The sequence below is a fragment of the Dinoponera quadriceps genome, unplaced genomic scaffold, assembly GCF_001313825.1.
Source record: "Dinoponera quadriceps isolate SergipeBrazil2010 unplaced genomic scaffold, ASM131382v1 scaffold113, whole genome shotgun sequence".
Taxonomy (NCBI): Eukaryota; Metazoa; Arthropoda; class Insecta; order Hymenoptera; family Formicidae; genus Dinoponera; species Dinoponera quadriceps.
The window spans coordinates 1,367,619-1,393,806 of record NW_014554899.1 but is presented as its reverse complement, the minus strand read 5'-3'; the positions used below and the strand labels follow the sequence as shown (position 1 = coordinate 1,393,806).

Sequence of the window (26,188 nt, the reverse complement as noted above, 5' to 3'; positions counted from 1 at the left end):
CATACGCATTGAAGCGTATGAAAAGTACGTGCGAGATTTTCACGCTTCAGTGTGCTTAAATTTCTCAAATCGGTGCAGCCAGTTCGGCTAAAGAGAAGAGGCCGAAAGTTGTGTTGCGAAATTCACGTGAGATAATTCATTCCTGCCCGCTGCGAGACACGGTACTCCTAACCGGACGGTGTAATTTTGCAAGAAGCTCCAGGATCTTGAAATATCGGAGCTCGTCGGCGAGATCTGACGGGACGCATTTGATTTCAAGAGTAGTCTAGTCACAGCACCGCTCGAAAGCGATATCTCGTTAAAATTTCAATCGGAGAACCTCAGGAACGACCCTGCATGACAATATGAAATCGTACACACCGAGAGAAAGCTGTAGTGTCTACAATAGTATCTCGAGGATTTGTTAAACTTTAACGCACGTTCCCTCCCGGACCTTTGACCCTCACTGTACGCGAAAGAAAGGGGCTCCGTCGGACTTGTATATCGTCCACTCGCGGACAATTTGAATTTTTCGAACTGCCGGCTATTTCCATCGGAAATTACCTTAGGCATAGGAAGCTCGAGCAAAAACTCGATGCGTAGGAAGGAAAAGTAATATCGAGGCAAGAAGAAACGCGTTAATTTTAGCGAGCTCTTTCGTTCGAACGCGTTTCTGTTTGCTCCACGCGCCGTGTCTCGCGGACGATCCCTCCGCCACTGTGTGCGTCCTCGTGTGCGTGTGTGCGTGAAATCTCGCTCTCTTTCTCTCTCTACCTATATCTCTCTTTCTTTCTTTCCCGTTCTCTTTCTGTGTTTTCGTCGAGCTCCGTCTAGCTCGTACCGTCGTTCTCCGTGTAACTCGCGTCCCTATCTCTTCCTCTGCCCCTTCGTTTCCAGTCTGCGCGTTCCTCTTCTCTCTCTCTCTCTCTCTCTTTTTCTTCTTCCTTTCTCTCTGTCCCACCCGTTCCCGCTCTTTCTCCCCTTCGACGGCGCGCACATAACGTTGCGTAAGTAACGCGCCGTCGTGTACAGAAGGGCCGTTTAATCTCGTTGCTGCACGAGGTCCGAAAAGTATGCGGAAGGGTGAGCCGGTGCAATCGCTACCTATGCGAAGCAGCTCTTCGCGGCGCCGTTTCACAGAGCTGCATCGAGCCGCGTTTTCACCCTCTGGTCTACCGGTTACAGCTGTTTCAACCCTTTCGCGACGATTGCTTTTACTTCGTTAGAAATTTCTGAAAAAAACGCGCGCCTCTTCGAACAACTCCCGCGCGCAACGTCGCGCAACGCGACCGTGACGATGCGTCGTTGCTTCACCAGGTGAAACCGGGACACCTCGTGGTCGCGCAAAACGCCGACAAAAATATTTCCACGTTGAGGACGATATAAAATTTGTGCGCGCGGAATAGAAGTTCCTTCATTTCCCTTTTTCACGGCGGACCAATCAGAGTAAAGCTGCTCGTGAGCTCGGATGAAGCTTCATACTGCAGGCATTTTATTTCCCCTCTGTCCTCTCTCTCTCTTTCTCTCTCTTGTTCGCCCGAGGATTAGAGATTTTTGTACGTTCGCTCGCAATCAGATATCTATGCAATTCAAAAATAGACGATAGCTCCGAAGCGCGCGATGGTTATCCCCGCGTAATCTCCACGCTCGCTCGGCGTTTGGCTCCGTTAAACAACCGCCTCGTGTTTCATTCCGGCGCGAGAGATAGTAAGCGGGTAACCAGTCGGATCTATGCTATTTATTGTCCAGATAACTGTTACTCTCCCCGTAGTGGGTGAGCGATCGCCAGTATAGCTCTTCCGATTTTTAGATTCGCGCTGAATTCTTAGACTCGCCTCGCGAGTTCGTAGACCTTCGGCTACGAAGCGCGCGGCCGAAGAAATTCCCGTACCTAAAATAGCCTTTGGAAACACGGGGGTTGTGCTTTCGGCGCGAAAGCACATCCCTCTGTCTCTCTATCTTTCTTCCGCCGAGAGTCTTCCGGCGGTTGTTTGATTTTTACACGTCGTCATTTTAATACATATATGCTCCGGGGCATTTAAATTACGAACACACACACACACACACAAAAGTATATAAGATCCCTTTTTCTTTCCCTCTCTTTCTCGCGTACGGTCGTGCGCCCTCCCAGGCAAAGCGTCTTCTTTATTCGTTCTCTCTAATATATCTTCGTTATATGCACGCTTCTTGCGTCGAAACCGACGGCTCCGCTCTGATGAATTCGATGCTTGGTAATTGTCGTGCATGCAAATCAGCCTCTCGAGTCCTCATTGAAAAAGCAGCACACGCCCCGGCGTTCTTGCGTCCGATAGACGAAACGCCGTGAACGACCGCTTCTTCTTCTTCTGCTTCTTTTCTTTCTCTTTCCTTCTCCTCCGCCGTCTCCTCGTCCCGCCGCGGCCGGTACATTGTTATTCCGCGGATTCTTACGGGCCATTAGTGTTTGCAGGTTCGCCCGATAAAACGCTCGTAGGTAGGTTGGCGAAAAGAACCCCGCGCGCTATCGCCGCGACGATGTTAACGAGATTCCATACATACGTAGGCGCGCGAGCGAGCGAGCGACGAGACGCCGCCGCGTGCACGTAAATGCATATCAAGTAACGTCGCTCGCAGAAGACGTATTAACGTTGTCAAAGGGGTGACTATCGACGGGAAGAACAACGGAAAAGCAAACGGGGCGGCGTGGAATTTTTTTTTCCTCCGCGCGACGATAAAAACACACACGGAGCATCGATCGTGTCGCGATCCCCGAATTCGCGTTGATAAATTAACGTTCGATGTTTCATTATCGCCAACTGTCGGCAAATTTACACTGCGAGAGAGATAAAGATAAAGGCGGGGGAGGAACGAGATAATTAATTAATTCGCCCGTCTGCCGGGAGAGAAACCATGAAAAACGCGGCGGTACGTTTCCTTTGCGATTTCGATTACCTTAATGGTTACCCTTTCGGGCTTCGTTGGTGGCGCATTGTAATCGAAATCGAGAACGAACGAAGTGACTACTATTTATAGCGATATATCGAACACCGTATCGGCGCAAAATGCACGATAAGTGCCATTAAGGTTGCACACAGCGTCGACCGGTTTGTAATGGAGCGAAGAATAGTGTATATATCTCTGTCGTAAGTTCTCGGTTGTTGTAATCTACGATCCACGCGGCGTTTATATAAACCGAACCGCGATACGTAGATAATCTTCAGCGCGCGCGTGCGTCGTCTTACCGCNATTTTTCTTCTCCGTGATAGGGGGGGGGGGGGACGGTCGAGTGACGCGATTTCGATCGATATCAGCTTGCGAAAAAAAAATATCTGTCTGTCCCTGACTCTCTTTGCGAGCGAGACGTCATAATAAAAACACACGCTGTTCGGAGGGAAGAGGAGAAAAAAGGAACGAATAGCGACGTCTTATTTTTGATGCAATTTCCTTCTCGGCGAGCATTCAATTTGAGACTTAATTGAATTGAATTCCTCGTTAAAAAGAAGTCGTCGACAACCGGTATACAGAGGTATATCAGAAACGGCGTATTCAAGCGGAGCGAGTTAAAATCGGCGGAGAGCGCGCGCTCGGAATCAACATTGAGCGCCGGAATATTGTCGATCGACTGATTTCCGAGAAAATTTTGCCGATACGTCAACTCCAAGTCACGTCAAAGAATCTGCGACTGTCAAGAGCACCGCGGGTGTTTGACGCTCCCTGTACCATCGGTCGCTTTTTCTTTCTCCGCGCGGAATCCAATTACACTGTCTTTTAATTATTGAAAATGGAAAGGTCGCATCGCGCGAAGTACAAGTGACGCGCATCAGTCGTGAGGCACTTCTTTACTCGACGTCACGCGGCTTTGAATAATTTATACGATGCGAAAAATTTATTCGCACTTTGACGTATATTTGTGCGTGGAATATTCTACGAGCACGCGTGTTTCACAATAAATCTTATTACTTTGCTCGGATACACTCGAGGCAGTTCAGTTGCATTAATCGGCGAATTATACCGGGCGCAAAAAAGGTGAGCTAATACCGGTCGGTTATGCGAGCGTCACTTGCGTCTTTTTTTCTTGCTTCTTTTTTCTCCGCCCGTTCGATATCGCACGTCAGCGGCGCTCGCTCTTTGACCGAGCACACTTCGGCTCGTATATTTTCGCGGGTTTAGCGCTGTCAAAGAGATCGTTTTTGATACTTATCGCAGATTTATGTCGGAGATCGATATCGAGCGGATAAAATTTGGGATCGCGTATCGGGCATGATCACTATGAGAGAGCGAGATTACTCGGCGATCGCACTTGACGTGAAATTGGCAGTAGAAACGCAGCCGTTTCGTGTGTGTTCATCCGTCTGACGAATGTAGGATTTAAGAGCACCGTTCCGTATTCTCCGCGTCGCCACTGGAACTGCTGAATTGAAAATCGGATCTGGAAATAAAGCGCGCGCGATCGTTACGCGACAGATCGCGAATCCAAATGCACCGAATTAATAATCGAACGCGATTCTAGGGCACTTTTCCTGTCGCAAGCGCGCTTCGCGCACGAAAAAGAGGAATTGCTAGTAAATTAGTAATTCAAATTCAGTTATTACACTGAAAAATTCATTTAGTTGATTCAAACAAAATTTGGTTAGAAAATGCTCCAATAAATTTGGTTGTGAGAAGCAAAATTTGGTTTTCTGAACCAAAGGTTTAGATCTCTAGAACGAAAATGAAAAAGGTTTTGTTGTCAGAAAACTAAACTTTTGGTTCAAAGAATCAAATTTTGATTCTCACGACCAAAAGATTTGTTTGAGCATATCCTAATCAAATTTTGTTTGGGTCAACTAAATAGATTTTTCAGGGTAGTCCTAGTTTTTAACTGTGGGAGCTAAAAACTAGATACAGGGCCGGGAAGAATTGTCTATATTAACTAAATTTCAACTATGTATATTATGTGAACTGTGTATATTATGTGGAGCTTTTTACCTTGCAAATTTTACTTGTAGTTTATTTTTAGCCGTGGAAGCTAGTTTTTTAGAAGCTGTTTGTTTTTTCTGTGCAGCTATGTCACGGTCGAACCATTAAAAATTTAAAAATAAAAATACATTCATTTACATATACGATTTAATCGAGTGTGCTAATGACGATACGTAAGCTCTTAAATCAATGCGTGTCATGCGTAACATTACAAAGTGAGATTATTTTGCTCTTTCTCAGTCCTTGTGCATCTCAAGTTTATTTCACAAGCACGTCTCACGACAATGTACGTAAAAAGCGCGTTTGAGTGAATATCGGCGTATCGCGAGTACTCATATTTCTTACATTGCGACGGTGAAATATCATTCCTGTTGCATCCGAACGCCGTCGAGTACCGGGTCGATTCTCGTCGAGAGTTTCTCGTTCAACTTGCAGAAGGAATAACAGTTACGTTAAGACGCATCGCAACGAAAGTTTCGACGTGCTTATCGCGGCTTCGCTTACCTCGGCTTCTACAGGAGTAACGATACCTGAGCATAGTTACTCAAGCTCCAAGGTCTTCCCGAGTCCATATAATTTTTTACGAGCCGTCCATTTTCTCCTCTTCATCTTGGCGAACAAAAAGCACATAAAGAAGGACAGGCCTGTCCGTCACGTAATGCCGATGTCAGACTTTTACCGGATTTTCAGATCCGCCACATCTTCTCGGTTCTTTTGTTATCGTTAGACCATGTCGAAGTTTTCGATCCTTAGATTCTTCAATTTCAAGACGCATAATCTCTCTCCGGTTATTAATTGGCAATTGCAAAACTTCCAAGTTGGCTCTGGCAACGGGGATGCGACGTATCGTGTTTGTGGAAGTGTTTGTATTAGTTCTCAGCTCCCAGCGCAATGTGTTCTTGAATTATTGAACAGCCTGCAAATACAAAACCTCCTCGATAGCGTAAACATCCCGGAGTAATTTAGATCGACGAGCATTCGATGTATCTCGAAAATTGCATGTCAATATTTGCGAGACCTACGACGATGTTATATTATCGTAAAATAAACTGCCCCTCAATTGTGGTAAGTGCCATATAGCGTTTCACGATAATATCTTCCTACCCATATTTCTTCCATTCCATAGCGGAGCACGCAAGCGCTCTTGCGCGAAATTTATTTCACCTCTGGAATTCGATATCGTCAAATAATCCATCTCGGCCTCGTCGTGAGAGAAAGGGAGAGAGGAAGAGAAAGAGAGAGAGAGACAGAGAGAGAGAGAGAGCCTTCACGCAAAAAAGGAACGGATAATCACCATTCGATCCATTTTATATCGGGTGATCCGCGTAAGCGTGAGTGTAAGCGTAAACGATCCAAGTTAATCAACGAGATCCCCGCTTTGTTTTCAGGACTGCTGAAGTGTTACTGCGACATTTGCGCGGACGCCAATTACACGTGCGAGACCGATGGCTATTGTTTCGCCAGCACGAGCCTGGAGAACGATGTCGTCACGTATGCTCGCAGGTAATGTATCTGCACGAGTTGGATTTTTCCCCATTGACGAGTATACACGCGATTTATACACTCGAGAGACCACCTATTTAACGATTCATCTTCCCGGTAGCCGGTGAATTTGTCGCCGATCGGACGAACGCTCGATCGAAACCGGTGAGCTTCCGGTCACCGACAAATCATATCCAATCCACCCGCTCATCCACCCAATCGCCTGCCACCTGTCCCCCCCTCCCCCTCCGTCACCGTTCAGCTTCTTTATTCGATTTGTTGATTTGCAGCGCGGCGCTATATCGATCGAGCTGTATGTGTGTGTCGGACATCCGCGAAATCATTGATGCCGACGCGGTCGATTTAGGTGCGATTCGAAAATCGCATTCGTCTCGAGCGGCAGTAGTAGGTTGAGCGCGTCGCATCGACGTTTTATAATGAATCGGACTCTCCTGCGGTCTCGTAGCGCGTCTGGCCCGACGGCTTGTTAGCGACCGGTCAATGACACCGGCATTAGCGCGGATTTTCTAAGCTCGCGCTCGCGGCGGAACGAGATCCGCGACTAACGCTCGGCGTTATCTGCTCTCCGGCTTATCGCGTAGCAGCAACGCGCGATGTAATCGACGTTGACACACCGCTCGTGCGAGAAGAACGTGTTTAAGTAGGCGGTTAGTCCCGAGCGAGGTTTTCAGCGTTGTCATACTTATTACCGGAATTAGAATCAGAATTGGAATTATCCCCAATCTTCCGTCATCATTCCTCGTCGCAATGTGGCTTTTCGGATTCATCGTTCAGTTTCCAGCGTTGCTTCCAGCCGGTTCCGCGCGACAAATGCAGGCGAACGTTGGTAATTGTACACGGGAAAATAATTTGTCTTAAGACGATAGATATTCTCATATATGTACATGCAAGTATAATCTTCTTAGAAGATTTTTAATCTTGATTTGATTGAATTTGTATTGATGCAAGTATCACATGCACTCGACTCAAAACTAAAAATCTTCTAAGAATATTATAATATTCTTGCTTATATATGAGAATGTCTATCATTGATTTAAAATTATTTTTTCCTGTATATTGACTATGTATGTTATATTATGTATGATATATTATATACGAGGGCGGTCCGATAAGTACTTAGTCTACAAAAGAAAAACGAAAATTTTGGAAAAGTGGCGATTTATTTCTCAACATAGTCTCCTTTTAGCTCGATACACTTGACCCAGCGATGCTCCAACTTCTTTAACCCATCTGAAAAATACGTTTTCTCGAAGTCTGCAAAGTAGGCCTCCGTGGCGGCGATGACCTCCTCATTCGACTCAAATTTCTGCCCGGCGAGTGACTTTTTCAAGTTTGGAAACAAAAAAAAGTCGCACGGGGCCAAATCTGGAGAATACGGTGGATGGGGCAGCAGTTCGTAGTCCAATTCGACCAATTTGGCCGAATGAGGAGGTCATCGCCGCCACGGAGGCCTACTTTGCAGACTTCGAGAAAACGTATTTTTCAGATGGGTTAAAGAAGTTGGAGCATCGCTGGGTCAAGTGTATCGAGCTAAAAGGAGACTATGTTGAGAAATAAATCGCCACTTTTCCAAAATTTTCGTTTTTCTTTTGTAGGCTAATTACTTATCGGACTGCCCACGTATGTGATCAATATAATTGCCAACGTTCGCCTACATTTGCCACATCGTATGAAGCCGGTTTGACATTATTATCAAAATCAGAATTAAAATTATCTTCAACCTTCTGTCGTATTTCTCACCGCACTGTGATTTTTCAGATTCTTCGTTCAACCTTCAACGTCGTCTTACACATTCTTATCAGAATTGGAATTATCTTTTATTTCCCATCGTACCCTTCGATACAACATGATTTCTTAGATTCATCGTTCAATTATCAACATTACCTCAATTAAAATTATTTTCAACCTTCTGTCTTATTCCTCATTGCAATGTTACTTTTTAGACCCATCGTTCAGTCTTCAGCATTGTCTTACATTCTCATCGAAATCAGAATTAGAATTATATCTTCAACCTTCCTTCGTATTCCTCCTCGCAACGCGATTTCCGAGATTCATCGTTCAGTCTTCAGCGTTGCCTTGCATTCTTAGCAGAATTCGAATCAGAATTGAGACATGATCTTTAACCTGCCGTCGTCTTCTTCGTCGCGATTTCCTCGACGTGATTTTGGGAATTCGCTCTCGGCTGGCGCGATCGATCGAGATCCACGCGCTAATGAGTCAAGCACACGTTCGAAGTCGGCACCGTCGACGGACGACGATCCGGCCGGCTCCGTTAACTCGGAGTTTCCTTTACGTAACGTTCATTCGCACATGCACCTCGCGCTACGGCGCAGTGCTCGGGTCACTATCCTCGCGAGTGAGCGGACTTCATATCGAACGAGCGGCCTTCAGCGGCGGTTTCGCTTCGACGTCGCGATCGATGCCCTCCTCGCAGTCGACGTCGTCCCTCCTAGTGGTTTCTACGAACGAACGCTTAGCCGGTCTTCCAGCCTGCGCTCTCGCCCGGACCCGGGCCATGATTAGCGGCCGTTTCGGCGGAAACGAATTATTGTTGTCGGCCGTGCGTCGCGTTGGTAACGCTGCTAACCGAACGCGACGCCGCGGCGAGAGAGAGAGATTTCAAGTTCGGCCGCTGCTGGGCCACGGAAATTCCGCTCGCGATCGATCGCGGGGGGTAAACTCGGCAGCGGGGGCCAGCGGGGCAGCGAAATTCGAAGGTGCCTTCCTCCCTCATCACCCTCCCGCCCACTCTCGTGCGCCCTCCCGGCCCCCCTCGGTCCCGCGGCTATCGATCTCGAAGCGTATCGAGGAAGTTTCTCGCGAACGAACGAACGAACGAACGAACGGACTAGCGTGGGGGTAGCCACACACAAGTTTCAATTCGCAAACCTCAGCTAGATCATGAAGAGATGTACTGTCATGGCCGGAGGCTATCGTTTTTGAGACGTCACCCACGAGACACGTGGACGAGATCGCGTCGGGAACGAATTCACGTGGCCGCACCGGACAAATCCGTACTGTACTGAAAAATAGGTTCGGTCGGCTCTACCTGACAATGGACAATGGACAGTCAAACGCACTTTGGTTGAAGTAAACAAAATCTCTGATTCCCATGAACAAAAAACTTCCTGTATACTGGGAAAAAATATAGTTATTTTCGGGGACAGTATCTTTTTTTATTTTAACCACAAAAATAGTAGAAGCAACATGCACGTGAGGTTATTATCACTGACACTATAGCAACACTTACTAGAAAAATAGTTTTCTCGGCCATTTTTGTGGTTAAATTGGAAAAAGGATATTGTTGTCCCCGAAAATAACTATATTTTTCTCTCAGTGTAACCGGAAATTCTGTTTGCTTCAACCAAAACGCGTTTGGTTGACCATTGCCGGGTAGGTTCAGATCCATTTTTCGGTGTGGAATACGCGAATTTCGGATTCGGAAGCGCGTCGTTCGGTGCGATTAAAAACGCGAGTCGGTTTCGGTCGTTTGCACTTCTTTCTGATAATCTGGATTCTCAAGGGACCCACTCCTTCCCTTTAGTCGACCGGCGAAGTTCAGTTCGACATTGTGACAGCGCACACCTCGTCGCGCGCAGCTTTGCAAATTTTTTTCTCCCCGTCATCGTCCCTACATCGGCGTCAACATTCCGTCGATGATTTCATCAACTCCGTTCGAATAAGTGCATATGTACTTTTTAAATTCGCGACGACTTCGGAAAAGCTCGGCGCTCGCGACGTTCGAAAGGTCAAAAGTTGGTCAGATAGTGCAGCGCGTGCGGAGCGTGCGAGTTCCATGTATCCGACCTTCGACCTTCGACCGTGGAAAGATCGACATTTTCTTTATCGTCGACATGCTGCCGCGGTGTACCGAAGGATGAGAGTCTAACTCGTCGGACACACAATGCGTAATGTTAATTCTACATTTATATCTCGCGATATCATACGCCTCTCTTCGCCGTGTTTTCAAGGGAATGCCGGAGACAAGTGAAATTTAATTCGTACACGGCGCCTTTTCGCGCCTTCAGCAATTTCACGCGAGTTTTAGGTCGGTTTTTGTTCCAAGCTACACTAATTCAGGAAATGTGCGCCCCGATATTCACTGCCAGTATTGCAAATCTATAGTACGCGTAACATGAACTATAGAACTCGCGATACTGGCAGTGAGTATCGGGATGCACACTTCGTGAACTAGTGCAGCCAGTGCAAGATCAAAGAACAAACCTTTTGTAATCGAAGCGTCGAGAATAATACGCGCTCAGGGTGTAGAGACTAGATCGTAGAAGGAAATAAATTACGAAGATTCGAACTATCTTATAACTCAGATATAAATACTGTATTAATTTATTCACTATAAACGTTAATTGGGACGATGTGATTACGAAAGTGAGATAAGAAATAGTTTTCTTTTTCTGATAAAATTGTCACGTTGATGTTCTAATAGCGAAAGTGTTAATTTACTGCCGTTATAATGATGCAGATTTTGCGAGCTTGGTAGTTTAATAATCGCCAGTGTAACGCATTTGATATGCTGGCGCATTCTCGAAATCGAAGCAGATCAACCGAGACGGCCGAGCAGCGCGACGATCTGAGGTCGCAGACGTGCGGACGGCCCCTAAATGCTTAATGTGCCAGACGGATAATTCGGATAATTCGGCCGGAGATCGCATTGAAAATAGCGCGACCGAGATTACTTGATCGGAGCGCAGCGTGAAAGCAGCACGGGGCAATTTTATATGCGACTGCATGAATGCAAAATCGGCACGTCGCGACGTCGTCCTCGTCGCCAACATGATACTCGACATTTGAACAAAGGAAAATGTCTCGAATATTGTTTGTTTGCCTTGTTTACTGTATCTATTCGTGTTTTCACTATTTTTTTGTGCTTTAAAGAATAAGAAAATATAAGGTATCGAAAAATAGCTCTTGGGAGAAATTTCATGTATTTTTTGAGCAGTTACTGGATATTTTATTAACTTTATATTGAGGAACCCATTTAGTTGACTCAAACAAAAGTCTTGTTTGGATACGGGCAAACAAATGTTTTCGTTATGAGATTCCAAGTTTAGTTCCCTGAATCAAAGTTGGGTTCTCTGAAACAAAAATGAAAAAGATTTGATTCAGTTCAGGTTCAGACAATTAAACTTTGGTTCTTATAACTAAAAGATTTGTTTGTCCACATCCAAGTAAGACTTTACTTTGAGTCAACTAAATGGGTTTTTCAATGTAGTAACTGAGGAATAAAATTACTTGGGATCCCAATCAAGATGTAAAGCTTTCCCTGCAGTTACCGCGCACAAAATGTGCACAAAATTTGAATCCACTTACTAAACGAAAACAGAACAATAAATGAATAAAAAAACTATTACTGATTAGACAGTAACTAGATGGGCGTCTAGGAAAACTGCATACATTTCTATCAGAGTCAAGTAGAAAATACTTCAAATTCCTTTTAAATGTTTACGCTAATTTATCTCCTTTCGAATCGTTTGCATCTCGAAGAGTTCGAAGCCACGGCATCCCCAAAATCCGTCGAAGAGAGGACTGTCGCTTTTCGAGCCATTTCCGTTTTTTTTTTCCACTGATTTTTCCGTCGGCGATCGTGTAGATTTCTCCGTTGAATTTCTCGCGGTGGGAAGCGCGCGTCGCTAAAGTTTCGGAAACTCGGCTTACGCGATCGGACGATGCGCGAGTTCTCCGGACTAAACGCAGGATTGTGGTGTTGTGAAAGGTGCTTCAACCAAAGCAACTGGCTGCCGCCGGAAGCGCCCCGTTTCTGCGACAGCACGCCGGGCATCTATCGCTCGCGGATCTGCTGCGATAAAGACCTGTGCAACCAGAATTTATATCCCGTTTTGTTATCTCCCGACTCGTCCGAATTATCGTCAGGTATTCTGCTGAGGGCTCGACGAGGGCTCTCTCTCTCTCTTTCTCTCTTTCTTTTGTCTGTCTCTATACGTGTGTAAAAACGTAACCATTCCATACATAACATACCCCGTCGTTATTACACACTAACCATATCGGAGATCGAGTGGACAGCATGGACTTTCTCTGAATAACTACAATAAAGGCGGAACGCGGAATAACGTCGGCCACCCCGAGCAGACGCGGAGTTGCATAGCCGCACGCACCCTTCGGCGCGCCGTGCAACGCAGCGTGGTTCTCTCGCAGTCGGGAAACGCGCTCCGCGTGAAGCGTAAAATCGCCTCTTCCCATATAGGATAGCCAGACGTTGCAACAACAGAGCCAACGCTTGGCTGATCTAAGCCTGTCAATCATTGGCCAAGAATCCGTCGTCCAATATTGGATGCCATCGCCGGCAAACAATCGTATGTCTAGTCTAGTCACGCATCGCGGCTTATAATCTCGAGGAGTATTTCTTTTTCTCGCATCGTTTACTATTCGTTCGCAGTAACAGATCGGAGATAATATTCTCGTTCCAATTCGTCTCACTTTTTTCCACCGATTCGCTCGATTCAACATTGAAATCGCGCTTTCGAACGTACATTTAAGAGTAATAATAATAATTGATTAATGGGAAAAGAGAATGCTTTAATTACATAATCACATTCATGTTACATAACACGCTTATCTTCAGCTCAAGACTGCAGAAATGCAATTTTCCCCGTGTCGCTACGGCGTTTCTACGCGATGGTATTAACGAGCGGCGAATCGTTTGACGTTCGACTACAATGTTGCGCGCCGTTCCTTTCTCGCCGACCACACCGCCGAGAGGTGTGAAATCCGCGGCTCGAACTCGCTACAATGTACTACGCGCGCCGCCGATCGGCGGCAAAGAACTTCGCGCGCGTCGCTTTTGCCGGAATCTTCGAACGTCCGTATCTCGGCGAAAAATTCATATAGGAACGCGAAACAAACGCCATTCTTCTCGGTATCTCGCGCGCTACACGCTCATGCTGCTCGCGTATGCGAATATTCGGTCAAGAATTAGCAGCCTGCGGCGGGCCCGATTTATCACCCGATGCCGGGCCAGTGCTGGCTGCGAGAATCTAAAGTAACAAGTAATAATACGCGGAATTTCGCAGAAATTAGCCGTTAGCATAGCCGCAATCGTAAAATCTCATGTGGATTCGCGCGTTTCCGCATAAATACCCGGCAAACAAACATCACGCCGCATTTTCCAAGCGCACGCTCGCGCGAGAGAGGGAAACGCGTGCTTCCCGTGTTTTCCGGGTCTCCCGTTGCGAACGGCGCAGCGCGACCAGCTCGACAGGAAGTTTAATCAAGTTTTTTTCATCGGCAAGAAGCAGCAGCGGACAAATACTTTAATCGTCCGTTACTCCTGCATCTGCATACACGCCCACATCCATCGCACGCGCGCACGCACGAGCGTGCGCGCGTATTTGACGCGTATAATAATACGTCTACACCGATCGGCCGAACCACACGCGCACTAACCGTGCAAACAGACTTAATAACGAACTTCCTAACGAGATCATTAACTGCATTCCCCGCGGCGGCCGGGTGTCGTGTTTCGACTCTCCTCGCGCGCTCACCGTTTCTAATCCGCGCGAGGTGTTCCTCGACACGCCGGTCGCGCGACGATCGTCGTGTCGCGATCTGCGCGTCGTGACGTTTCCGGTGGAAATCGATCGCCGCCGTCGTCGTCATCGTCGTTCTCCTCCTTCGATCGCTCACGTGTATCAGCGTTTGCGTCAGGCGGAGGATATACGACGACGAGCGATCGTGCGTCCGAGATTTCGTACGGCCGACGCGGCGGTCCGTACACGACGATTCGCGACGATCGAATCACGCGAGCGCGTATTGTGGCTCACCTTGACGCGCGTGTCGCGACCAGCCGCAATTTGCATACGTTGCGAATGAGACTCCGCGGCCGACCATGGCCGACGGTACATTTTTATATCCGGCGAGCATTAAGCAAACTCGGGAATCTATTCCGAGCTCGAAGACCGGTACTTGAGTTCGACGTTTTTATAGCAGCGGAACAGCGCCATCACGCGGAATGGGAAAACACGCAGCAAACCGTCCGTCGCAAGGACGATGTGTTCGCGGGGATTGCAATTTCATTCGACGCGATCTGGGTATCTGCGGTTTCAATTGACGGACGATGCGAGATTGGTTCTCCGTGAACGCCGACTAACAACAACGTTATATCAATATTATAATTTCTCGCTCGACGATGTAACTGTTATATGCAACGTGTGTTGTATTGCATCTTATATTGTTGAGTAGGTGATAATAATACTAATACTAATAATCTTTATTGACGAGGATGGCCTCTTTAATACATAAATGTATTGTCGCAGATAAACAGTAATACAATAAATTAGAGTAGATGGATTCCATGGGTAGTATGTGATCAGAAATGGACACGTGAACTATTTGATTGCACGTGAAATCGAGCATTTGAATACAGATGGTGACGTATGAAAAAAATCAACAGAATTAGTGAGCGAATTAGCTGTATTACATAATCTTCCAAGTCGAAATTTTAGCACCATGTTAAACCTTTGATTCTACAAATAGGAGTTCATATTAAGAGTTAAGATAGCAAAAGAGGTTCAATTTCAATTCTAATAATATAATTATAACCCTACTTTGACTTTGATGATGTTTTAAATTTCCGTTTCTGCTGAGCGTGAAAATAGATTGTTGAAGGTGGCGTTAAAATATCATCTGTAAAATTAAAAATTCAAAAAAAAGTTAAAAAGTGTTAGTATCGTCAAAGTAGGTTTTATTAGTCCATAAGCCGCCTAAATAGACGCATTTCTTAAAAACGTCAAAGTAGCATGCAAATATCGACTTAGGCTGTCAGTATTCAAGTGAATACTACACTGAGAAACCCATTCAGTTGACTCACGCAAAATTCTTGCTTGGATGCGAGTAAACAAATGTTTTGGTTGTGAGAACCAAAGTTTGGTTCTCGCAATCAAAGTATTTGTATGACCGTATCCAAACAAGAATGTTTGTTTCAGTCAACTAAACGAGTTTCTCAGTGCGTATAGTGTTCGATGTAAGCCGACGTGAAAGAAAAAAGATAGATGCCTCAATATCTTAGAGGAGATATTGAGCCCGTATAATACTGATGTAATGTCACTGTTAGTTGGCGTTTACTAGATTGTCGGTCACTCGATCATCGTCGTTCCACGTTCGGATTTGACGCGCCGAAGCGGCCGCGAAACACCTTAGAGAACCACATCCCTCATGAATATGCGGGAGTACCCGCGCTTTACCGTAGAGCACAGTCGAGTTTGAGAGACGCCCCGACTACTAACAAACATACACTGCATCCTGGTGTCCATCGTTTGCCCCTAACCCACATTTTCTTTGCTGTGCCGAGTTCGGTTTGCCAGAATGTGCGAGGTGTGCCTGCTTTGATGAAACGATCGTTTCCGGGCGATCCGGCGCGTCTCTCTCTCTCTCTCTCTCCCCCCCGACGGGACTCGAGATCCGTGCCTCTCCTCTCGAGTTCGTCGGGGTTACCGTGGAGAACAAGTCCGATCGATAGACGGACTCGCGTCGCGAGTTGGACGCGCGGGGCCGTATCGCTGTTCATACCACGAGTTGTGTGTACCGTTGTACGTTCCCGATGCGCCATCCCGACAGGAGTCGGCAGAATTTCAGGAATCACGAAGGTATACGAAGGCTATATACTCTACCCTGCGCTGGCTACCCCCACACACACATATGTCAGGTATACCACGAGAGTGTGTTGAGTTGCACGGTATTGCGGATTTCTCTTGCTCCTCCGCCCGACTACCAGCCGCCCCGCACTCGCATCCTCTCCCGGATTTTTTTTACGTTTTCTCGTTTTCGTTTTTCTTTTTGTTCCTTTTTTGCGTATTTCTCTTACGGTTTTGCTGGAGTTTGCTCACGGTGACCCTGTTGTCTCTCCCTCGACACAGCATCCGCATCCGTGTGAGTTGTGGCGCGAAGTAACTCAGCCGGCCGCGAACTCGAGCGAGACGTCGCGGCTAATTGTTATCGGCTAATCGCCGGCCGCATAGTTGTGTAACTCGATTCGTCTGGCGAGACCTCGCCGCCCCCGCTTCGTTTGATCGAAGCGATCGAACGTCGCGCGTTGCAGTGAGACTCGAGCGAAGTTGATCACCTTGAAGCGCGATTTTTGAAAAAGAGAATGCCGAAAGTCTGAATCACTGTCGGACTTAGAGGAATAATCGACCGACATCCTCGTTTTCATCAGGTAAAGCAGCGAAAATCGAGTGAGATTTCTAGGCAAATTGTAAAAATAAACAAAAACATGTCTGATGAGACACGCGTCGGGAAATTCTCGGTGCTTTTGGTAGCACGACGAAATAATCGATTGGCTGAATCGACGGGTCGAAGTGTTCGGAAAGTCGAATGCGAATTTAAGATCTGGAAGCCTGACATTTTTCGAAAAGTCATATCAAGCTAAAGGAAAAATTTCAGAAGCCCATATACAGTAAAAAGTTTTGTGTAAATAACGGTTTACTGAAGTTTTTGTGTTACTACATGGGAATATGTCAAAAGTATAGTTGGTCACAGAACGGTTGCAATAGTTTTTTTTTTTTCTTACATACTTTAGAACATACAAAAAATACGATGAAGCGAACCTATGATTCACGAACATGCACGGTAGATGGTCAGACAACTGTCAAAATTAGATATGTATATGTCAAAATTAAATGTGTATGTGTCATTTTGACATATATCTATTGTCTGACTATCTACTGCGCATATTCGCAGATTATAGGTTCGCTTCGTCGTATTTTTTTATATTTCGAAACGTGTAAAAAAATTGCAATCGTCATGTGACCGACTCTACACAAATATATGTTAAATTAACATAGTTTAAATTAACATATTCACTTTGTTAAAATACTGTTTAACATATTCACCTAGTTAAGGTAACAGGAAAATGGTTAGTGGAATTTTTTTATTTAAGAACAAAATTTTTTATTGTGTACACTCACGCATGAGGATCGGTTGGCCAGCATGCGAGAACGCTTGGCCCGTTAATAGTGCCGTTTAACACGCCTCTAATCATATCAAATGGCGTAGAAGATAATCGGGATATCGGCCACCGGAGGCTCGGAGAGAACGCAGCCGTACAAATGCGCTAATTCCTTTTTGTCGTGCTACCGTAGGATCGGATTCCCGTTCGCATCGGTTTTTGCCTCGAAACCGCACGAAACGTTTCTCCCCATCCTCCCCTCTGCCCCTTTCGATGTCTCGCGATCTATCGAGTGCGCGACGCGACGCGCGTCGCTTCCGAACCACCACGTTCGCGATCTCGTTTTCTGAAACTGGTGCAAAATCGGCTTGAAGGTGCGTGCATAAACAACTGTCGTCGTCGCAGCCCGAGCCGTTCATCCTCTGCATGACGAGCGACTCGCGAAACATGACCTTCGTCATCGAGTGCTGCAATCAGGATTATTGCAATCGCAATCTGAAACCCCAGCTGCATCCTCGCAACAAAGAAGGTACAATCCAAACAGACCTGGAAGTTACGAAAACTCTGCAGGTGGCACGGGCTTTTGCTGCTACTCTCCTTTCTTCACACACTCTATCTCTCTCTTTCTCTCTGTATCTCTTTCTATTATTGCTATTTTTTTTTCTCTTTCCATTTTTCTCTCACTACGCCTGTCTGTTGTCGCGCGACACTTGTACATATATTCTCGCTGTCTTTTTATTTCGGAATGATTGTAGCTGTTCCCTGTTACCGTTCTGTATGTCGATCTGTACGACGAATCGAAAGCGATACATTGCCGGAGGATACGACTTGTCCTTTTACTCGGCTCTCGGCGATTGGAAGGTGCTCAGTCACGCGCGCGAGCTTTCGTACGAACTTAACATTCGCGTTACATCGCGCGAAGGTTCTCGGAAGCGAGTTAAGATTAACGAGAGAACAAGGACGATGAAACAGGCGAGTCCGTGTGCGGTATAAAGCAACAGTTCCTAAGTTTGAGATCAGTTTGACCTGACCTGACCGTGCGACTACTTAAGTGTTAAAGGGGCAGCTCCGGGCGAGTCCATGAATCTTCCTGCGAGCTTCCGCCGCTGAGCTTCCGCTCTCGGTTGATCCTCGTAACGGATCGATTCCGAGATTTACACGCGATTAGCGTCGAATGAATAATAACTCGGTCCGATGCTTTTAATCGATTCGGGAGAAATAACAGCGATATCCCACGCGACGTTAAAGATTAGATCCGTTCCTTGACAGAATCGATCGCGCCTCGAAAGGTCTCGGCATGACGCGCGTGAGGGGAGCATCGCGGCGCGGAGGAATACGCGCGCGACTCGCACAGCCGTTCCCAGCACATCTGTTACAGAATGGAAACGGTTCAAGCACCGGTTAGAGGGTTTTCATGTAGTCGAGGAATTAGCCAAGTCGCGGGCCATTTTTCTGGTCGGAATAATGCGTTACGTCATGGTCTCCGGCAATGTACATTCCTTTGTCTCGCTCGCGCTACGTCGTCTCGATTACTCGCTCTGACACGCTCTCTGTCGCGCTCTCGCCCCCGTTATTTGTGCGTATACACACGTACAGGATGTTCCAAAGTCATTCCGGCGATACTTAAGGAGCGGATTTTCACAAATCGAGTCCGCGTTAACGGAAATGAAGATCGTCCATTTTCTTATAGTAACATCCCGATAATTAAGACAGTTCCATTCACGTCATTGTCAAAATTGTGTAAAATTAAAATTGTGTATAAAATTGGCGAAAAATCAGAGAAATAAAAACGTTTATTTTATTTATTTGTAATCTCTCCAATCATTTTCTGAAACTTCCTACATTTGTAATCTTTTCAGGATTCAAACGTACTTGTCTCATGTGTATGTGTGCTTGACAATTTTCCCCCTTCTTTTGTTAACGACAAAGATTCCTTCAGATTAGGCAAAGACTCTCTTAAGTTATCGTCTGCTTTTGGTACACCGTGTACATTTCTATATCCGTGTATAATGCCATGTGCATATATATATATATATATTGTATGCGGAATATGAAGCTTCCGCGGCGTTGCACCACGCTACACGCAGCTTACACACGCGATGCACTACTCGCGCATTCGCGGATGCACGTTGCACTCTCTCGTTCGCCGTTCATTGCGTCCAATAAAGCGCAACGTGCCGGGTTATTTTATACCGTGGTTTCTTGAACCGCGATGGAGTATTTTAGAGTCCCGCCGTCGCCGGAGGCGGCACACACAGTGGAAGAGAGAGAGACGTGAAATTAAAGGACTATATAAAGCGTGTACGCGCGGCGCGCGCTAATCAATATCGGTGGCATCGTTTCGTTTGAACGTCTTGATTCGTTGTACCGACACGTGTAACCACTGTGTGCATTGCATTCGATTTTACTTCACACACACGCACACACACGCACACAAAATCCGTCCACCGTCACGTCGCATCGCGAAAGTTGATCGAATTATCAACGATTCCGCTCGAAGAGAGACGGATGCTGCAATATTTCGCACGGCACGCGCGCAACAAGGAGCAGTGCAGATAAGCGTGATCAATAATCGTTCAACACTCCCATTACCTTCCGTCACTTCTCCATTTTCTCCCGCTCCCTCCGAGCAGCACACGCCCGCGATATTTACAGGCGCCGCGTCTGCGAGCGACGCGGCTCGCTATTATTATTGGCGAACCGCTCATTTACAGCCAGATGACGAGATCGGTATCGAAATGTCTAATACGTGAAATAGATGAAAAGCACAATAGCAAAATACGCGAGATGTAATCAAATTCGCACGTATAAGATAATAATAATACGCGGCGAACACTTTCAAGTGATGTCCGAAGGAAGGAGAAAAAGAACGAAGAAGAATAATCGAGACATGTTTTGCCACCTACGGAGATATCGTAGTCGCTTCGAGGCAATCTCCTTCTGTATTTTCTTACCTACGAGCGCGTATCCCAACACCGGAAGTCCTCCCGAGTGAACTCGGAAAGCACCGATAGCATGTTGCCACAGCTCTCTTCTCTGCATTCTCTCTTTCTCTTTCTCTCTCTCTCTCTCTCTCTCTCTCTTTGTAACGATAGTACCACTCCGCAGTAACACCCCGATAGCGCGCAGCCCTCGAGGAACAGTTGTGGCTTTTGTAAATATTCTTCCGTATCTATTTCTCTACCTTAGCCCTTCGTAGGAAAGAAGTAGCAACTCACCCAGACGCTACTTTCTGTAGAACTCACGGTACTCTCCTATCTTTTTTTATTAGCTTTTGCAATAATATTAAACATACTTGACGACCCGGCTCCATCATTACATCGGAGAACGAGCCGACGTGATTGACGTGAGATCTCGAGCGAAAGAAGAAAAAAAAAAGCTTCGCAATCGTGACAGAAGGAGTCGTTGAGAATCGATCGTTTTCATTGGGATCGCATCGCTATTAATTCACCTTTCGCAAGTACATCTCATGCCGAGTTTATCGTTAACCCTCGCAAGACAAAAAGTAGATTTTAGCGGGAACCCTTCTTGAGATTGCGAGGGTTAAGGAGAATCGAAGAGATCCACGAAGCAATATCTTCACCTCCGCATGCCTTCTGACTTTATGTAGCTGTTTATCGTTTTATGCTGCCGAGCGTCTCTATGGAATTTCAAGCGCACCGAGACGATATACGTTTCCTTTTTACGAGTAATAAGACGAAACACTTTTTTTCTCCGTCGATGTCCGTATGAATTCCGATTGTTGCAGCAGGGTGTGTCGTGAGATTCGCATCGGAAGACTTCGGACAAATTCAGAATTTTGTTGTTGGATTGATATGCCTTCCATTGAATTGACGTTCTATTTTCGGAAATCGTTTAATCCAGGATTTAGTCGTCAGGAAATACAAAATGCTAAGATTTTCAAGAGAAGATTCCGATGCGAACTCTACGAGACACGGTGTGTACGTGTACTCATATCAGTCTGCAGGTGATTAAGGAAAATGTGTAACGTGTTCGTAAGAGTTCATACAAATTTCTCCAGCGTCTCAAATATATATTTTCTCACGTACATACAGAGGCAAAAGAAGAAATCTATCCAGCTATCTCCGCAGATTTTCCTTAGACACGTACGGACTCTCCTGAAGACTCAGTTGCACCGGCAACGTCGGCTTACTTGACTCTTTGATCAGCGATTATCCCTTGGCTTAGGTAGCCTTATTGCAAATTACTGCTCCGAAGCTCCCGATTACAGCTCTAAATTGCAGCGTCAGCTGTAATATAAACAGAGAAGCAATCGAGTTAATCGCGATCGGGGCTGACCGACGCCGGTGCAATCGGATCTAGTTGTACGCTAATCACTTCTTCTTCTCTACAGCTTATTAAACTCCGCGTGTAAGCACACTTATCCAGTTTAAAAGGTTGCCATTAGCGTTCCCGCCACTGTCTGTCTCTCAGACGTCGCTCCGCTAAAATCTCGCCTTCGGTGACTCGCTAATTACGTATCTCCGCGATACGTCTGCACGAGAGCGTACGTCGCGAGATATCGGCGTTTTGCGGCAACCACGAAAGATGGAGAGAACGTCTCCGCTCTCTTTTTGGGGTTTTTTTTTTAATTTTCTTTCTTTTTCGTTCATTTCTTTTCCCATTTTTTTCTCTTATTTCTCGTCTCTTTCCTCGGCGACGCGAACGCCGCGGCAGTCCGCGGCAGTACTCGTCATGTCAATTGTTTTCCCAGGTGTTACAATAAGACGCACTTCTTCCCGGACGACGTCTACTCCATTTGGTGCACCTCGAACAATACGCTACGCGATCAAGATGACATCCCGGTGGTCGCCTGTTGCGATCATTCCGACTACTGCAATCGCGATCTAAGGCCCTCCTTTCTTCCTCACGAGCCCAGTGGTCGGCCGTACTCTCGCTTCGTGAACCACCTCGAAGGAGGTACAATAAATCGCAGCTAAAGGGGCTGCCGCGGGATTCCTCGCCGCCAAGGTCGCTCTGGTCCCGCGAACTTCGTTTTCCCGTCGAACGAGATTCTCACGAAAGAGTAAGCCCGCGAGAGTGAATCGGCCGGGATTCAATGGCGGATTCGTAATAAACGTCGGGGCAACGTCGGGACGAGCTGCAGAGGGAATAAATTTCGCAGAGACGTGTCGCGCGGGAAAGGTAGCTTCATTTCTAGCGATCGTTCGAAATTTATGACGTCTGCCTTTTTACGCGCGCGCAAAATCGCTGCCGTCGCGGAGCTATTAGCGACGGAACATATCGTCCCATCGTTCTTATATAATAACATTTGCAAATACAAGTAATCGTCATCGGTTCCTTCTTAAATAGAGTTCTCACGTCGCGAGAATTTTGCGTCGCCCGATGAATCACCGCTGCTGCGACGAATTTCTCACCGGTTTCTCTCGTCTCTTCGCGCTCCTCGAGATCGGTGGAATTCGTCACCTAGTGAGGTAAAAGTATTCCCGAGTAGAAAAACGTTAGGGAAAAACTAGTCGCTAGACAGAAACAGTTTTTACTGGCTTGGATTAATTAACAGTACCTGTTCAGAAACTGTCCAAAAAATGCTGACTGTTATTTCTTGGCCAGTTACTTGCCATAAACTATTAAAAAAGGAATAGTAAATTAATAATACTGAATAGTTTTAGCTGGGCGTAGCTACTTTTACCTTAAGAATCTTCCAACTCGGAATAATTCTGAGATCGCGCTCATTTCGTTGAATAATATTTATCGCCGTGGAACGATACACGGCACATTTTCCGCTTCGTTCGTTCTGAATAGATCAGCCGGCCGTGATACGATAGAACTTTCGTCTCTCTGTAATCGCTGACTTGTGGCATGAGACGATTCGCGCAGCGATAATTAGCGGCAGCTGTAATCGCGTATAATTCCGCGCGATAGTTCGGTAAAATTGAATAAACAATCCGCCGGACGAACACCGAGCGGTTTTCCTCGTCGGGCAGCGGTGTCGATAACGGAACGCGACACGCGCGACTTTGATAATCAACATCAGCGTGAATTAGTGTGAACTCTATCTTTTTTTCCTTACACTAAATCATCGAGTGACAGTTATTGGACGTTAAATTATCTATTTCTTTGTGTCACGATGATTTGATAAGTTTTATATCGACCACGTCGTTACATCAAAACAATTTACGTAATCACTTGCACACATCTGAAAACGGACGTTCGATCCGCAACACACCGAACGACAAGTGCGACGAGGAAAACGTATCGCCGAATTTCTCGGAAATAGCGAGGTCGAAGCGCAAAATCAAACGAGCCATTGAATCCCGACGACGCGACGCGACCCGCGAAATCTTTTCGAGCCGTTGATTGTATTTCGATGGCACTCGAGATCAATGACGGATTCCCAGATGTTCGGGCAACCTACGGCGAACCTTCTCACCCTCGTTGTAATGTGTCTCCATTTCCATAATTATCGTGAAGTCATCAGCTTTGTCTTGAACCACCCCGAATCGAAATTTTAGTTCTACATTAAGTCTACTACGATGGAAATAACTTTCCATTAGCATCAAAGAAGCATTGATAATGCTCCTTCAATGCTGTAAAAGGAATTTAAACCTCCCTGGGGAAATTTTTAATCCTACGTTAAGTCTTCAAGTGGAGAAAACGGAAATAACTTCCCGTTTGTAGCATCAAAGGAAGCGCTGTAGAAAACCTCCGAAGATTTAATACAGAACTGAAATTTCGACTCGGGGACGCTCCGATTTGTGTTTCTCTTTTTCGTTGGCAATTTTTGTTTGTCATTCCTTTTTCCCTTCAAATGGAAACTCTGTTAAAAAAAAACAATGGTTCTCTCTGTCCCTCTCGTCGCCACGAATGCGAGTCCGTCAATGCTCAAATCGCGGCGCTTTCAGCTTTTCGTTTTGCGGGTCGCGAATCGGCGGGAAAAGGGACTTTTCCGACGGCGACCTTGGCGTGGCACGTGCGCGCGCGAGCGCGCACGCGACAGTGATGAGAAAAGCGGGGTATCGATTATCGATTTTCTACGCTTTTGTGAATTGTCTAGGCGCGCACTTTTCACACCTCTCTCTCTCTCTCTCTCTTCCTTTCTTTCTTTCTCTCTATTTCTCTCCACCTCTGTGTTCGCCGGCGTTTCACGTTCTCGTGCCATTTATCTTGCTTGTGCCGAGCTGACAAGACAAGGAACGGACAGAATAGCTGCCACCGACCGACGGTTCTCTTTATCGTGATCGCGTTTATCGTGTTTTTCCGCTGTCGGGCGATTTTTTGCCGGATAGAATTCGACACTTGGTCGCAGGACTTGGCGTTGTTTCGTTGCATAATGCAAAATGACGCTCGGGATAAATTGATGCTGTACATTAGACGCGAGGTGTCACGCACTTCTCGCATTTAATACGCTTCACACTCCGGCGTTAACATGGAACGTCTGCCTGTCGACGTGAAATCGAAGATTCGATTCGACGGATTGATTTGATATTATTGATTAGAGGATGGTGCTATTTATCCAGGTTTTTGAAATTTCGGAAAAAGCTGTCACGCGCGAGAGCTTTTCATTTATCTTTTTTATACCAAGGTAAAAATACTAATGCCTGGACATGCACTTAACTCTGGACATTCTTGTTGCTCTGGTAAATACGAATATTCAAACTTTCAACATAGAATATGTATATATATTGAATATATGTAAATATTTTATGTTTAAAGATTAAACGTTCGCATTTGAAAGCCAAATTAACAAGAATGTCTACAATTAAGTGCGTGCTCACACTGAAAAAAGAATATAGTGTTAAATATTAAAATTTGAAGAATATTTGCCGATTAAATATCCGATTATTGCAACCAAGTAATTTAGTTCCGTATAGTGTATATACAATACTGTAGTCTTGTATATTGTATATATTTACTTTAGTAATTTAATTTAGTATGTGAATCTAGATTATTTGATTGCAGTAATCAAATATTTCGCCGGCACACAACCAAATTTTAATATTCACACCAAATTCTTTTTTCAGTACAGGCATTCGTACTTTTTATCTTAAACGTGTAACGGGATTAAATTTAACTTTTTGATGACTGATATTTTTTTTCAATTATCCTCCGTAATATATCACTGAAGTACAAAATCCGAATTTTATTAGACGAAAAATCGATGGAAGCTCGCGTCTCTAATGGCTTTTAAGCGCGTGATGTCACCGATATCGCGCTCTCTCATATATCGCACGCATTTCCAGTTCGCGCAACGAAGAGGGGATGCGGCAGATAACGTACTTTGTGTACGTTACGTGCAGATAAGATAAATACCGCTGGTATACCGGCGGATTTTGCAACGCCGAGAGAGAAGATCTGATAAAAAAAGCCGAGGGTATTCCACGTGGACTGTGTAATCGCTCGGCGTATAACTGAATATGTTAATCCTAGAGCACACATACATTCCTGTGTCGCGTTATAACCGCGCGCGCTTGCAATCTTTCCCGCGGCCGTACGCTCTTTCACATTTCAAATTAGTTCGTGAAATTATACACAGTCCTCTTAGCGAAAAAAAAAAATATCGGGATTTACCGCATGAACCGTGCGGGAGTGACGAGCCTGTGTGTGCTCGGGCGTTAAATGAATTTTCTAAAGGATAGAGAAGAAGGGGAAAAAGGAAAGAGAGTGCGGGATTAAATTATATATCGTGAAAACGATCAACAACGACAGAAGACGGTCCATGTTTCCATTTATCTATCGTGGTTCTACTTATCTTTTTCTTTTCATATGATATATCTGGGCACGCGATTCGAGCTATCAGCTTTCCACGGTGTAAGTGTAGAGCAGTCGCGGAAGGCGCGTGACACGTCGATATCTACACACCAGCGGATTTCGACGGGCCGGAATGAAAGC

The 26,188-nt window shown here is 45.8% G+C and overlaps 1 protein-coding gene across 4 annotated transcripts in view; it reads left to right on the top strand.

Annotated features, from left to right (window-relative positions):
- The window catches only part of LOC106742458 (TGF-beta receptor type-1), a 38,329-nt gene that overhangs the window by 1,321 nt on the left and 10,820 nt on the right, over positions 1-26,188 (top strand). For 2 of the 4 annotated variants that reach the window (XM_014615392.1, XM_014615391.1), the window contains exons 2-3: positions 6,306-6,420; positions 22,053-22,258. In XM_014615392.1, the coding sequence (XP_014470878.1) occupies positions 6,306-6,420; positions 22,053-22,258 (321 nt within the window). Of the gene's footprint in view, positions 1-6,305; positions 6,421-12,151; positions 12,310-17,712; positions 17,868-22,052; positions 22,259-26,188 lie in introns of all 4 variants that reach the window. The other 2 variants (XM_014615395.1, XM_014615393.1) reach the window with 2 other exon arrangements.